At 37.1% G+C, this 16,546-nt stretch overlaps 1 protein-coding gene across 24 annotated transcripts in view; it reads left to right on the top strand.

Annotated features, from left to right (window-relative positions):
• The window catches only part of NRCAM (neuronal cell adhesion molecule), a 303,075-nt gene that overhangs the window by 202,969 nt on the left and 83,560 nt on the right, over nucleotides 1–16,546 (top strand). For 17 of the 24 annotated variants that reach the window (XM_049782998.1, XM_049782992.1, XM_049782966.1 and 14 more), the window contains exons 4-6: nucleotides 8,978–9,177; nucleotides 11,584–11,601; nucleotides 15,208–15,313. In XM_049782998.1, the coding sequence (XP_049638955.1) occupies nucleotides 9,072–9,177; nucleotides 11,584–11,601; nucleotides 15,208–15,313 (230 nt within the window). In that variant the 5' untranslated portion in view covers nucleotides 8,978–9,071. The remainder of the gene's footprint in view (nucleotides 1–8,977; nucleotides 9,178–11,583; nucleotides 11,602–15,207; nucleotides 15,314–16,546) is intronic. The other 7 variants (XM_049782984.1, XM_049782960.1, XM_049782955.1 and 4 more) reach the window with 1 other exon arrangement.

Here is a 16,546-nt window from a genome sequence, read left to right as displayed (position 1 = left end):
TTGAGGGAAGCCCAAGTTATAATGAAAGAGTGACCCAGACTTGTAGCTGGAAGCTGCAGAGGAGAGGACTGCAGTCATTAGCACCTACGCAGACTCGCTCACCACCATCATTCTGTACTCTCACTTCTGAAACCTCTTTCAAAAAAGGCATCTCCAGAATTCAAGTGAATAAAGCATTCTTCCAGGGTAGAGGTAGTAGTACTCATTGAATAGATTTTAGCACCTGCCATTTCAATGACTTCTTGGCAATTTGTGTCATTAACTATTTCTGGCCAACAGGTTGTGAACAAAAGATGTGTATTTGGTGGGGGTTCAATTAGAAAGCAGGTGATCTGAGCAATTCAGGGGATGCTGTTGATTTAGCAACATCTCGTGATAGAATTATCCTGGAATTCAATCTCCACCGCCACACTGACATTATTAGTTTAAGCAAGGTATATATACTGGATTGCGTTAAACACTAAGACCTGTGTTAGGATCATGACAGTGAAGAAGACCATAACTTGTTTTCTCCCTGAGCCAGACTCCCATATTTATGAAATGCAAATGATTTTTTCTAAGTGGCTGCCCCTTTCTTGCTTTCCAAAAATACCACAATCTACTATTAAATGTCTACCATCTTGCCATGTGCTGTTTACTTGCAAATGGTTAAAGCATAATCCATTTGGATTACCAATATTCCTTTATTTTTGCTGAATATTATTTTTTTTGGGCCACACCCATTTGACGCTCAGGGGTTACTCCTGGCTATGCGCTCAGAAATCGCCCCTAGCTTGGGGGACCATATGGGTCGCCGGGGGATCGAACCACTGTCCGTCCTATGCTAGCGCTTGCAAGGCAGACACCTTACCTCTAGCACCACCTTCCCGGCCCCTATTACTGAATATATTAATAAATTTATTTGGGGGTTGTTTCGTTTTGCTTTGGTTTTGGGCACACTCAGAACTTACTCTTGGCTCTGTGCTCAAGGACCTCTTCTGGAGGGGTCAGGAAATCTTAGTGGTGCCAGGGATCAAACCAGAGTTGGCTATATGCAAGGCAAGGCCCTTACTCTGTACTGTACATCTGGTCCCTATGTACTTATTTCTTATCCTTAAGAATTTTTAATGATAATTGCTAAATAATCAGGTGCTACAGCTTATTTCAGTGACTCTACAAATGTTTTAGAATTTGCTACTTTCGGGCCCGGAGAGATAGCACAGCGGCGTTTGCCTTGCAAGCAGCCGATCCAGGACCAAAGGTGGTTGGTTCGAATCTCGGTGTCCCATATGGTCCCCCGTGCCTGCCAGGAGCTATTTCTGAGCAGACAGCCAGGAGTAACCCCTGAGCAACACTGCTGGGTGTGGCCCCAAAACCAAAAAAAAAAAAAAAAAAAAGAATTTGATACTTTCAGATCTGTATTCAGAATTAAATTTTCAACTCTCATACTTCACTTTTAATGTAGTTCCCTATTTTAATTTTTAAAAATCAAAATTTATTTATTTCTATTTTATAATTAAATAGCAATCAGCTAAGGGGTTGACCTTGTAAGGAAAGAGTAAGCCAAAATTTATGTTTTGGTTTCTTTGTTTCTCTTCCCTTTTTATTTTACTACCTGTGTGGTAGAAGAGTGATCCAAATTAAAGCCAAGACTAAACTCTTGTCAGAATTCTAATCTGATTCACAGAAACAGGCAGATGGGAAGAGAGAGAAGGAAGATGCAAATTACTTTAGATTCACTGTTTTCTATAGTTAAGTTTTGGAGAGTCTACACCTAGCAATGGTGAGGGTTTACCCCTGGCTCTGTGCTCAGAGATCACTCCTGGCAGAACTTGAGAGACCATATGAGATACTGGAGAATGAAACTGGTGGCTAGCTGCAAGGTAAGCACCCTACCTGCTGTAGGATCTCTCTAGGTCATGTAACTTAATGTTTGCTATTGATTTAAACATAAACAAATTTGTCTGATGTAGTGGTAAACAATTTCTATTTGTTCTAAATGTTAATCTACGAAATTTGGAAAAAATGAAAACATGGCATTTTAGAAGGAAAATCTTTATTACCAGACCTTTTTGTTTTTTAAGATTTTTCTTAACTTTTTATTTTTATCTTACTGAAAATTGTGATTTACAAAGTTCTTCATAGTTGGATTTTAGACATGCAATGAATCAGGGTCAATCCCACCACCAGTATTGACCTCCCTCCACCAATGTTCCATCATTGCATTCCATACCATCCCTATATCTCCCAGTATATTTGCCAGTCTAGCAGACCCATTGTAAGTTTTGATTGTTAAAGTTTGGGTTTCTTGATTCCATTGTTGTTGCCTTTGGCATAGATATTTAGTGCTGTCTTTTTTTTTCTTTTTTTTTTTTTTAATTTTGTTTTTTGGGTCACACCCAGCAGCGCTTAGGGTTACTCCTGGCTCTATGCTCAGAAATTGCTCCTGGCAGGCTCAGGGGACCATATGGGATACTGGAATTTTAACCACTGTCCTTCTACATGCAAAGCAAACACCCCACCTCCATGCTATCTCTCCAGCCCAGTGCTGTCATTTTTAACACTACCAGTGCACCTGAGACTGCTTGGCCCCTGACCCCCATCCTTTCATATTTGCGTTTTTCTCTTCCACTCAGTTTTTTTCCTTCTCTATACTCTGGGGTCTCATTTTTAATTACTGTAGTAAAATTTATGATCTTGTGAGAAAATCTATGTCTTTAGATTAATAGTTCTCTTAAGTTCATATTAATGGTCTTTCTGGTTGCAAGAATTAGCCAGTCCCCATTTATCTTCATTGTTTCAAAAGTCTATTGCTTTATAACAAATTGCCACCCAATTTTAAGGTTTGAAGCAATAATGATTTATTATTTTTTATAATTCTAAGGACTTGATAGCCTTCAGCTGTCTTCTGTTTCTTTTTTTGTTGTTTGTTTGTTTGTTTGTTTTTTTGTTTTGTTTTTGGGCCACACCCGGTAACGCTCAGGGGTTACTCCTGGCTATGCGCTCAGAAGTTGCTCCTGGCTTGGGGGACCATATGGGACACTGGGGGATCGAACCGCGGTCCGTCCAAGGCTAGCGCAGGCAAGGCAGGCACCTTACCTTTAGCGCCACCGCCCGGCCCCTGTCTTCTGTTTCTTATGTTGCCACTTGGTTCTGCTATTGCATGTAATTTAGTAGGTCACTTTCTCAGCTGCTTTCAACTGGGAGCACAAACTGGGAGTAGAAATTCCAAGATGGTCTTTCATCTCTTAGTGTTTCTTCTCCCCGACTTTCTCAATATTTATTCATCTATCTTAAATTTCCCAGAGAGAATAATCCAAGAGGATAAATTTCAGGGTGCAAATGCTCATCACACCTTTATTGGAATATCTTTTACTAAATAACATTTGGCCAAAACATGTCTTATGGGAAGCCCAAAGTCCTCATGAGAGAAGAGTAATAAAAAGAGTGGATGCTGGAGGAGTGGTTCTTACCACCTTAAGGCAACTATTGTGGAATTATGCAAGATGGGAGAAAGTCATGAAGATATTTTAGCTCAAACACTTCCTGATAAATCCAAAAGAATTTAACATTGTTTGAGATAATGAGAATTTCAGAACTGGCCTCATTTTGCTCTGGACAGCTCATATCCTCTATCTACTTATGATTTCCCTTGCTGCCTTGTGTAGGCACTGACCTTTTCTTTCTGCTCAAAATTGTGGACTCACTTTCTCTTTCTGCCTCTTACTTGCTCTCTCCATGGGAAAGGAATTTGTTGTGACTTCCTGGCTACTCTTCAGCCTTCTCTGCTGAGTCATCTCTCAAACTCTGTATGACTGTGACTATTGCTTTTAGTCAGCCTCCCACACTCATTTCTTGTAGACTTGATCAGGAAGATGAAATCAATGCAGAAAGACAAACTTTGAGAATGACAAGTATTCTGAGTGGAAAAGTCTCTTCTTTGCTCTATTTACTGTGACTGGATTTGGATTTGGGAGTGGTGAGAAAGGCTATCCTTTGAGTGACACAATTCTCCTTCTCTCCCACTTTACCCAGGCTTCCTTTTCCATTTAGTTCTCTTAATCTAGTCCTTATAATTGTCATCAGATAACTAACTGGACACAAGAGGAGCTGGAGCTGCTCTTGGTTAGTCACTGTTAGTCTCACACATCACATAGAGACTATTGTTAGCCCTACTTAACCCTTTGTCTTAGAGTTCACTATGATACCATTGTTTCACATTGTCCCATTTACTTTCTTGTAATTGCAGTACTAAATAAAGGAGGTATGAAAAAAACCAATGTCCAAAGATCATTGAAAAATACTGTGTTTTTTTTTTTTTATGCTTACCTTAGTAACATAAAGGACTTAAAATGTTCTGGGTAAGGAAGTCATCATACAGTGGGTAGAGTGCTTGCCTTGCATGTGGCAGATCTAAGTTTGATCCCTGTCATCACATATGTTTCCCAGAACCCCACCCCCAGAGTGCAGAACCAGAAGTAATCAATCCTTAAGCACTGATAGCTTTTAACACCAAAAGACCCCAAAAAGCAAACAGCAACAAAAACCTATGCTGAATCTAAAAAATTCTTAAAATACGGTTTTATGATCTAGATAGACAGTAGAATAGGTAAGGTGTTTACTTTGCATGTAGCAACCCCCGATTCAATCCCAATACCATAATTAGTGGCCAACAGAGTACTGGGATTGATCCCTGTGCATGGAGCCAAGAGTAAGCTTTGTGTCCCATTGAGCATGACCCCAAAGCAAACCATTGTTGTATATATATCATCTTTTGCATATAAAATTCTATAGAAGTGCTTATATAAATCAGTAACAATAGGGACCAGCAGGTAGGGCACTTGTCTTGCATATTTCCAATCTGGGTTTGATTCCCAGAACCCCAAATGATCCTCAGAGTCCCACCAGAAGTGATCCCTGAGCTCTGAACTAGGAGTAAACCCTGAGTACTACTGGGCATGACCCCCAAAATATATTTTGATAACATCTTTTTATTAATATCTTTATTTTTATATAATAATTTTTATTTTGACCAAAGAGATTACAAAAATATTAAATACAAGTAAATTAGTAATAGAACCTTCTAAAAGTGAAAGCTGGGTTGTTTGCTTTAAACTTCATAGTTTTTTTTCATAGCTTAGGAGTACCATGGCATCTTTAGGAGTACCAGTGCACGAACTGCCAACTTGCCAACTCTAAAAAGTGGACTTTTTTAGATGTGTTTCTTTTCGATGTTGCAATTAGTTTAAAGCCACCTGAGAGAGAGAGAGAGAAACAGACAGACAGACAGAGAGACAGAGAAAGAGACAGAGAGACAGAAAGAGAGACAGAGAAACAAAGAAACAGAGAGAGAATCCTGGTTTATTTTGAGAATTTGCTCATGTCGCTATAAGTAAGCTCTTTCTTAGATTTTCTTAAATTTTTAATCTTGTGTTTTAGAAGCTAATTAATTTACCATAATTTGTTCTATACTTCTGAAAGAAAGTAAGTAGATTGAATGATACTTTCTTCTGTATGAAGTTATCTAATGATATTTTTCTGTTCTTGGGATAAATGTTTTAAGGTATTGGGCATAATCAATGATAAATTTAGACATTTTGACAAAAAAATGTGTTTAAGATTATTAGTACAACTTGATATATTTATATATGTTAGAATACATTTTAGAAAATAAATTAGTTCTTATAGTAACCATCCAGAAATTTAGGCACTTACATTCAAGAAAGTTAATATATACAGCAGGGGAATATGCCACTTTTTCCCTCACATTTAACTGCTGCCTTTCTCAACATATTTTAAAATAGTAAATGCAACTTATTTTTATTTTTCCTGAAGCTTCTGTGTAAATTCAAAATTAGCAAATAGAGAAATCATGAAAGATCCTAAACAAGTTCGATTAAGTGATAAAGACATGCTTTTTACTCACAGAAGGACATTTACATTTTTGACTGAAAAAATTGCTGATCTTCTATACCTGATGCTCAGTATTTCATGGAGATGGTGGTTTATATATTATAAAATGTGAGAATTTTACACATTCTCACAAGTGTAAGAAGTCACACTTCTTAGTGTGGATGCTTTATTTTCAAAACTATATTTATGATATGTATTTATAGATATCTTTATGCAGAATTTTTCATTCATATTTGTTGTGTTTTTATTTTGTTTTTGTTTGTTTGTTTTGGACTCAGTGGTGCTTACTCCTGGTTCTTATTCCTCTTCTTACTCCTGATTTGGTTCTCAGGGATCACTCTGATGCCACGTGCAAGACAAATGTTATTCTCTCCACTGTGCTATATCTCCAGCCCCCACATATTTGCTTAGCAGTAATCGTCTTACTACAGTTTTAATCAAAGTCATAACAGAACTCAGTTGAGAGTAGCAAAATACATGATCTCAGTATCGTTTCATTTTTCCTTCAAACATATAAGCTCAATTACACACACAACACGATATTACAGCTAATTTGATCATATTAACAAGAGTTTTCTTTTCAAACCAAGAATATCAATAGAACCCTAGGGAGACCATTGATAACCTGCTGATCCAAATACAACTTTATCTTTAAAGGTTTGAAATCTTTGGTTCTTTTCTCTTTCTTTTTTTTCTTTTTTCTTTTTTGGATTTATTTTTATTTTATTTTACTTTTATATATATATATAGTTATTTGCCCCGCATATTTATTCCAGGCACTGGAAGAGGTTCTGCATCACAGTGAGGAATGGGAAAGATGCAAGCCCCTATCTTGAGGAGAGTCTCAGTTTAGTGTGAATGACTGATATAAAAATATCCAGTTAGACAAATTAAAACAACTGGAGAAATTATTCAGGCCTGACACTGTGGAAGTACTTAAGTTTGTAATAATAGTATCCCTCCTATCTTCTTGGTAAATCCTTGGTCTACCTTACCTTTCTCCATTAGAAGGAAAGCAAACCTGTCATTTCTGTCTTCTCTGTGTTAATTCAATCTTTTTTTTTTTTTTTTTGGTTTTGGATTTTGGGCCACACCCTGTGGCACTCAGGGGTTACTCCTGGCTCTACACTCAAAAATCACCGTGGCAGGCTCTGTAGACCAGGATACTGAGGTTAAACTCAGGTCCATCCTGGGTCGTTCACTTCAAGTCAGACACCATACCGTTGTGCTATCACTCGGCCCCTGTGTGTTCGTGCACTCTTTTGAATGGTGACCACCATAGCTGGGATGGAGAGAAACAAATATTGAAAATAAATATTTCCAAAGAAAGAAAGCATGCACACCCCCAAAAGTATCCTAAATGTCAAAATACACATGATGATTAAAACAAAGACTTTCAAAAATTCTTTCTTCTTTTTCTCTAATAATTTTTAATTAAATCACTATGAGATACAAATACAAATTTTTTATGATTGATTTTCAGTCATACAATGCCTAGCATCCATCTTTCATTCACCAGCGTCCATTTCCCACTACCAATGTCCTCAGTTGCCCTCTTCCCTCTCCCCTGCGTGCCTCTATGGCATTTTCTTCTCTCTCTCTCTCTCTCTTTCTCTCTCTCTCTCTCTCTCTCTCTCTCTCTCTCTTTCTCTCTCTCCCCTCTCTCTCTTTCTCTCTCTTTTTCTCTCTCTCACTCCCTTTCTCTCTCTCTGCCCCCTCTCCATAGCTACCAGATTCTCATAGCGAAGGTGATGTCACCCAGTTGATTAATCCCCCTCAGTCTTATTTCCTCCCTTTTAGATACTGTGGTTTGCAGTATTGTTACTGAAGGGGTATCATGTATATCACTTTACATCCTTTCAGTACCCAGTTCTTGTCCAGAGTGATCATTTCCAACTATCATTGTCATAGTGGTTCCTTCCTGCCCTAACTGCACTCCCCTGCTCTTTGTGGCAAGCTTCCTACCAAGGACCAGCCCTCCCGATCCTTGTCTCTTGTCTCTATTGTCCTTTACATATATATATATATACATACATATATATACAAACGAGTGAGATTATTATACGTCTAGTCTCCCTCTGACTCATTTTTATCAGCAGACTACTTTCCATATTCAGCCATGTATAAGCAAATTTCATGACTTAATTTCTTCCCTAACAGCTGTATAGTATTCCATAGAATTTCAGAAATTTTTAAGAGATGAAATGAGTTCTAGTTTGGGTGATTATTACTATAAATGTGAACTGACCTATAAGGAAATAAGTTGGATTTTGCTAAGGAAATACTGTGAAGAAGTCATTTCCAGAAAAACAGAATAAACAAAGGCAAATGGATTAAAAAATGTTGAAGTATAGAAAATGATGCAGGAAAAAAAAAAAGACATGCCGAAAGTTAGAGGGAAATAGAAAATAATGTTAATATAATACATTGAGATATAATGTTAATATAATACATTGAGAACAGATCATTGAGATTTTTGAAATACCTCTTTAAGTATATATTTAATGTAATTTGGTAGATCTCTTCTAATATTTGAATATCCTTTAGAAAATAAGTTACTTAATATTATTCAGCAGGATGACTGGTTGGAAAAAAATCTTAATCTCAGGGCTGCTGGAAAGGAAGGTGGTTCATTAATTAATCAGTGTTTTGTTTGATGCAAATTTGCAACAGTACCCTACCTAGACTTTTATAGACATAATGTGTATGGTGGAGAAACCATTAGACCTCTCTACTAAACTCACACTTCCTGTTTGATTTAGAAGCTAAACTTTCCTGATGTGTTAAAAAAAAAATCAATGGTAACTTTGTGGACACTGATATAAATGCAGATATTTAAAATGGAAAAACCATAAGGATGGCAAGACAGGAGCTATTTGCTTGACACTATTGCAAATAATTTTGACCTTATTTTAGCTGTTTTATAAATAAATGATTATTCTAGTCTTGAGTTAAATATTTAAAAGTCCACTTCCATCTTGTGTTCATTTATAATACAGGACTGATTTTTTTTCTGTGCTGTGTACTTCAATTCTTCATTTCCTTTTTTATAATACACTATAATTCTCATCCTCTCCCTTTTCAGCTCGCTGCGTGAAAATTATTTAAACGTTGCACACACAGCTTTTGTGAAAGAAGAAAAGAAATTCGGTTGGTGAGTCTCAGCAGGAGTTAAGCTAATGCAGCTTAAAATAATGCCGAAAAAGAAGTGCTTATCTGCAGGCAGAGTGCCCCTGATTCTCTTTCTGTGCCAGATGATTAGTGCACTGGAAGTACCTCTTGATCGTAAGTATTAACATTTTAAAGCTCTTAGACCCAGGAATCAACCCTCCCAGGCATTTACCATTACTCTGAACTGTATGAGTGGAAGATGTCTGGGTGATACTCAGGAGCTAATTAAAATTAATTTGGCTTTTACTTTCAGCACCTGGTGTTTATAATGGATCACACTATAGAAATGACCATTGAATGATCACATCCACTGTTTCTTTCCTATCATTTTTTCCCTCGTCAGGTGACTTTTATGTGTCATCAGGAGGAATAGTATGAGAAGGCCTAACTTCTGGTTTGTTCTGAACCTTCAACAAGTGACTCTTTATGGAAGGAGTTCAGCAATATAAAGGAATCATTTGAAAACAATTATAGGGTCTTCCCCAGTCCTGTCTCTTCTTCCTATTGCTGAGAATGCTCTGGAAATGACTGGAGAATGGTTTCTCAGTTGACCTCCTCCTATACCTCTGTATTTCCTGAAGTACTCAAAATTTGTTTTTCTTGAGTGTGACCAGGCATTTTTACTTTCAAGTTTTAAACCTTAACTTTAAATATGAGACTAACTCTAGAAAACATAGGAAATGTATCTTATCTAGAGTTTACTGAAAGGTGTGATTTGTTTTATTTTAATTGAAAAAGCACAAGCAAAGGTCAAGGTGTAAATTTGTAAGAATAAAGCAAAACATCTACAAGATTTTATTTAAAATGAAGCAAGTAACAGCAGGTGTGTTAGCCCACCCCTTTCCCATGAGAAAAGAAGCCTCCTTTGTCTGGGTAACATGCTTGTAGAATGTATAGCTAATGCTACATTTCAACTGGTCACTTCTGCTCTGGAAAGCATAATTTCAAATCTGCACAATTACTGTACTTCAGAATTGATTTATTCTTTATTCCTAATCTGCCTGACCTCTTGAAACCCATTAGCCCCTTGAAAAGAACATCTGTTTGGCAGGCTTTCCAAAATGCAAGGAAGACAGCACTTTCCCCAGCTGGCAATTCAGTATTTGGGATGGCACATTTTTTTTTTTTTTTTACAAAAGGTTTCCACTTGCCAGTGGGAAAACACGAAGAGAGGTAGTTTGTCCCATAGTTTGTTGGGAGCAAACAAAATGCTGTGTATTTATAATCCAAATACAATTTAAAAAACAATTTTTTTTAATTTTAAAAAGATAATGCATGGGGCCGGAGCAGTAGCACAAGCTGTAAGGCATCTGCCTTTCAAGCACTAACCTAGGATGGACCGAAGTTCGATACCCTGGAGTCCCCCACAGCCAGGAGCAATTTCTGAGCACATAGCCAGGAGTAAAGCCTGAGCATCAACAGGTGTGGCCCAAAAAGAACAAATAAATAAATAAAAATAAATAAAAAGATAATTCACTCATAACCTTACTTTCAATTTAGAAAAAAAAAATGCTTAAACCCAATGAAGTAGGAACGCCTAAGTAAGCATTTGCCTTAACAGATATACAGAGGGAAAAAAAGCACTTGGGAGACATGCTTTTGTTCTGTCTTCTGTTAAGTATATCCCCCTTAATTGAACCACTCTGTCTAACCATCACAGGGAAATAGTCACCTATGGCTAACTCAATTATCGCTGCTAATGGAGAAGAGGCTTACTGAGGATGAAAAGAAAGTCATGGGTAACCCAGTTGCTCCTGCATTAACCTTTACAAGTAGTAATGGCAGGCAGCACTGTAGAGTCATTTGAATTGTATGTCAATGTAATTGCTTCCCTGTCTCTTTTGCCCCCATTCTTTTTAGTCTTTATACAAAGAGGTACTCCTTGGTATGAGAATTTGTATTCCTGAGTGATTGAGAAATTTTGAAACAGAAATACGCTAACAGACTGAAAAGTTCAATTACTGGCTTAAGAATTAACCATAGGAATATAAAAGCCTAAAATTAGTATTAGACGTGAATTGGATGGAAGGTAGTGAGCTGTTGTAGCAATTTCCTGTTCTTCTGTGTTATTATCAGGTACTCAGTGATGTCTGAATTAATAGGATCTGACACTATACAGTCTGACAACTCAGATTAATTGTAGATTTCAGCTTTTTTTTTTTTATTTAAATCAAACTAGTTACTTGCCCAGCATACACTCATTGAATGGCAATAGCCATTCCTGTTCCTGGAAGGATCACATTTTGTCTATAACATTTCTTTTCTTTTTCCTTATGTTGGTGTGGGTTAGGTGCTGCAGGAATAAACAAAACCATTCATAGGAGTTTTTTTTTTTTCTTGGAGAGATCTTTTTTATTATTTTGCAACGTCACTATTTCAATCCTCGCTGTATTTTTAAAGTCAAATTGAATAGACAAAGGTGCCCCTTTTATCTTAAGAGTTCTAATGTTCTTATTACTAACATCTGGTTTTCTTTAATCCTGTTTGCCCACTCATTTGCTGATATTGCTGGGGAAAAAGCAAAACTTCTTGAAGGCTGTAAGTGTCTTTTGGTAATTAGTAGGCAGTGTGAAACTTTGACCTTGTCTTTGTTTTTGAATTAATACTGTGAATTAAAGACAAAAGTTTATGTTTTGTGACTAATCTATTTAAGCATGTGTATTTACTATGACTAAACATTGCATTTATAAAGCAAGGAGCACGTTTATTCTGTGCATGATTTCTTATGACTCAGGTATTACTCTTTTTCTTTTACCAATATTCTGTGCTACTAACACCTAAGCTTTATTCATATCTGATGTAACTAATGAGAAAATTCTCCAAATTTAGAAAAAGAATGACTGACCATTTCTTAATGTTATTAAATACTTGCTGGAATGAAGGCAACTTATTTGTTGGTTTAAAGGAAGCAGATCTATACAAATACTTTACCCAGATTTGCAATTATATACTATTATTGAGTATTGTCTTGGAAAATGCAAAAGACGGATAAGGAACAATGCTTACATGACAGCTGGCTTACTCTCAGCAAAAATTTCTGCCCAATTGGGCAATATCTCTCATCTATCTAAAAAATAATTTTTAGACATTTTAAAGGGCGTTTGGTATTGGATTGACCAGAAAATTATAATTTACAAATTGCAAATTAACCATACAAATCCCCTTCCCTTTATTACTTGTTAGTGACAAGGTGAACAAGCACTGTGTGAAGAACTTCCATGTGGTAGATCCCAATTATTAGCAAAAAGCATCTAAGTTGTTCTAATGCAGAAACATGACTATTCTTTTTCTGAACTTATCATATTTTCACCTGTCAATTGCAATGCAAAACTTTATACTGTGTCACTCCTAAGAATTCTCTCACCTACCACCTCTGTTCAACATTCTCTGGATATAGAATTCTAGACTTCTCATTACACTAAGTGTGGTATTCCTAGAACTTACAAAAAAGTCACTCATCAAGGCCAGAGAGATAGCATGGAGTTAGGGCATTTGCCTTGCATGCAGAAGGATGCTGGTTTGAATCCCAGCATCCCATATGGTCTCCCGAGCCTGCCAGGAGCAAGTCTGAGCATAAAGCCAGGAGTAACCCATGAGCATTGCCAGGTGTGACCCAAGAACAAAAACAAAAAACAAACAAACAGAAAATTCACTCATAGGTGAGGCTTGTTGAAAAGAAAAGTAATTATGATAGTAATTTGAAAATAGCTAACACAATTATAGCATTGGCATGTACTAATAATTTTACATGATTAATTTTATCCTCTCACCAACTCTAGGAGATAAACACTACTTACTGCTCATTTTAAAAACTATTTTTTTGTCTGGATTTAAGCCCAAGCTTTCATATATGAAGGGTAAATGCTTTATCTTTGAGCTATATTCCTGACCCTAGATATTACTCTTAAATTCTATTTTTCTTTCTAAGGAACCTTAAGACAGACTTTAAGGAAGTGGCCTTCAGTAGAACAGAGGGTAGGGCATTTGCCTTGCAGACAGCCAACTTGGGTTCAATCCCCAGCATCTCATATGGTCCCCGAGCCTGCCAGGAGTGATTTCAGAGTGTAGAGTCAGGAGTAACCCCTGAGCAACACTGGGTGTGGCTCCTCCCCCCTTCCAAAAAAAAAAAAAAAAAAGAAACTGGCCTAAATTTTTACAGCTGATAATAAGCAAATGAAGTGGCTTTTAAACTTTAGACTAAACTTCAGTCCCTTGGGGCCGGAGAGATAGCATGGAGGTAAGGCATTTGCCTTGCATGCAGAAGGATGGTGGTTCAAATTCCTGTATCCCATATGTTTCCTCAAGTCTGCCAGTTGTGATTTCTGAGTGTAGAGCCAGGAGTAACCCTGAGCACTGCCGGGTGTGACCCAAACACCAAAAATAAGTAAATAAACCCCAGCAATGGAATAGACAAGGAGGGTATTTGTAGACTTTATAAATTGAAACTATATAAGAGAGAAAAATTGATACTGTTCCTTATGGTCTACTTGACACGGTGCATTTTTGATGTAGATGTTACTTGTACATTTAGTAAAAGATACCTGGTGGATAGCATTAAAACTAGAGACCAGGGGCCAGAATGATAGCGCAGTGGTAGGGTGTTTACCTTACATGTGGTTGACTCAGAATGGACCTGGGTTTGATCCCCAATTCCCATATGGTCCCCCAAAACTAGGAGAGATTTCTGAGCACATAGCCAGGAGTAACTCCTGAGCGTCACTGGGTGTGGCCTAAAAACAAAAACAAAAACGAGCAAACGAAAAAACAAACTAGAGACCAGACAAAAGAGCAAAACCATGCTTGCTGATTTACAAAACATTGGACATGAAAGCAGTATTCAGACATGACAACACTTAATAACAGTAAAGTAAGAAAGAATGGGGGGGGCAGCTATTAAGTTTTGAGAAATTTTTGGTCAACAGGTATAAAAGGTTTTGCACGAGAATTGAGAGAAAAGGGAAGATGAAGAGGATGAAACATTTAGATGATCCAGAGTGTTAAACACATGGTAGGAAATAAAGAGTCAAAATAGGGGAGGCACTAGCATTGTTCATGGTGCAGAGGAAAGTGAGTGAAATGGACTACTGTAGGAGAAACTCCAGAAGTCCCATTTGTCCAGACCAGTGTTTCAGTCTCAGCATTACTGGCATTTAGTCTGCATAAGTGTTTGCTCCCAGAGGGCTGCCTTGAACATTGTAAGACAGTTAGTAGTTTCTACACACCAAATGCCAGCATAACTTCACTCCTTAGAAGTAACAATTAGATTTCCTCCAGAAAGGATCAAATACCCCCCAGAGGATAGGGCAAATTGTCACTAGTTAGGAATCAGTGGTTTCTATGCACAACTCTCTCTGCCCTGAACAGAAGAAAGCCTGGGAACAGATTCTTTTCATAGACCCATTCATTCTGATTTCAAGGAAGAGGAATATAATGATCTTAAAGTGACTGAAACTTAGCCAAAACCCAAAATCCAATTCAATTTCTTCAAATTGAATTGTTCTGGGTCAGAACAGTTTCTCCATATACTTTATAGTAAGCAATCAGATCATACTCTGGAGGATGAAATGAAAATATTATCTTCTGTGACATGAAACCTTTCCAGTCCCTCTTATCTTTTACATCTTTTATCTTTATTCCCACCCACTTCCTTCCATTACATGGCTATAACTAATAATATATGTCAAGTCTCCTGACCATCTTTTTAGAATACACTTTTCAAATTTATTCTTTCCTGGCATATAATAATACATGAGCACATTCATGAGCTGCAAATCGGTCTTCTTTAAAAGTAGAAGGTTTACCTCATAATATTTCTGTGCAAGGCATTCTTTGAGCCAGAGGAATCAGGTATTTCTCATTGTTACATCAGAAAAGATGCTTTCTTAATACTAAGCTTGTATTGGCATTAAGTTCGCTGAACTTTTTCAGTCTAGAAATTAGTTTTTGTAAGTACCTATACAAATATCGAAAGAAATGTATGCCTTGGCAAAAAAGAAAACCAATGGAGGTTTTTGCTGCCACAGTGAAAATTACCAAAAACATTTGAAATGCATTTTATTTAGGGAAAGGAAGTGGACATGAAAAGAAAACTGTTATTATATTAATGATTTATTTCTTAAAATTGTTCTTCTTTCTGCAATTAAGTGGTACAACCTCCAACCATCACTCAACAGTCACCAAAAGATTACATTATTGACCCTCGGGAGAATATTGTAATCCAGTGTGAGGCCAAAGGAAAACCTCCTCCCAGGTGGGTGTGTACTTTCTGCCTTTAATGTTGAGCATTAATGTCTAAATTGAAGTTAATTTCCTTGGTTCTGATCATCAATCTCTGAATTAACACTTTTAGGGTTAATGTTTTTGTCTTTCTGCTTGATTTTGCATTTTCATTCTCAAAAACCTACATTAGATTTTATACTCAGATCCTCTTATGAAATACAAAGTTGTGGCACTGTGTAGATAATCTTCTAATGATTTATGACATGAATAAATTCATTTTTTCCTAAGCATTAGTTTCATTCCTTTTTCATTTTAAGATTTCCAGAAGTAGCAAAACCAGAACCACAAATATTGGGTGCCTTCTTTTGAAATGAAGAGAACTGTACTTAACAAACTAATACTGGTGCTTTGTCAGTACTGAAATCTGAATGCCCAATCTAATGGTATATAATATCTCTAAGATTATTAATCTTACCTGTGAAATTATTATATAATTCTTGTGAAATAACCTAGGGCATTACGTGTTACAATTTTTTTAGAAGGCTGTCCTGTGCATTATAGAATAGATATTTTTAACAGTATCCCTGACTTCCATATTATATACCAATGGTACAAACAATGCTAGAGGAATAAATAGTGGGACAAGAATCCTAAGTGGGGGGCTGAAGAAATAGCATGGAGGTAGGATGTTTGCCTTGCATACAGAAGGATAGTGGTTCGAATCCTGGCATTCCATCTGGTCTCCTGAGCCTGCCAGGAGCAACTTCTGAGCACAGAGCCTGGAGTAACCCCTGAGTGCTTCCGGGTGTGACCCCTCTCCCCCCCCCAAAAAAAAGAATCCTAAGTAAATCTGGAAAACAGGCTGAAATTTAAACATCTTTGACAATGTAGAAATATGGTCACTGTTGACTTGTGCTGGTTATATGTAAGTACAGAAGAACTCTAATTTTTATATAAAATATAAAAGGCATATAAAATCAATCTTTTCAATACTTAAAACTAAGAAAACAGTATTTAATCAATTAAATTAGTTCCTAAGAAATTAAAAAATCTTGAGAACTTAAAATGTGAAAAACGTATAGAATTTGGGGCCGGCGAGGTGGCACTAGAGGTAAGGTGTCTGCCTTGCAAGCACTAGCCAAGGAAGGACCACGGTTCAATCCCCAGCGTCCCGTATGGTCCCCCCCAAGTCAGGGGCAATTTCTGAGCATTTAGCCAGGAGTAACCTCTGAGCACCAAACGGGTGTGGCCCAAAAAAACAAAA

The sequence above is a fragment of the Suncus etruscus genome, chromosome 1 (genome assembly GCF_024139225.1).
Source record: "Suncus etruscus isolate mSunEtr1 chromosome 1, mSunEtr1.pri.cur, whole genome shotgun sequence".
Taxonomy (NCBI): Eukaryota; Metazoa; Chordata; class Mammalia; order Eulipotyphla; family Soricidae; genus Suncus; species Suncus etruscus.
Note: the sequence above shows the minus strand (reverse complement) of the source record. Positions and strands in the feature narration are given on the sequence as shown.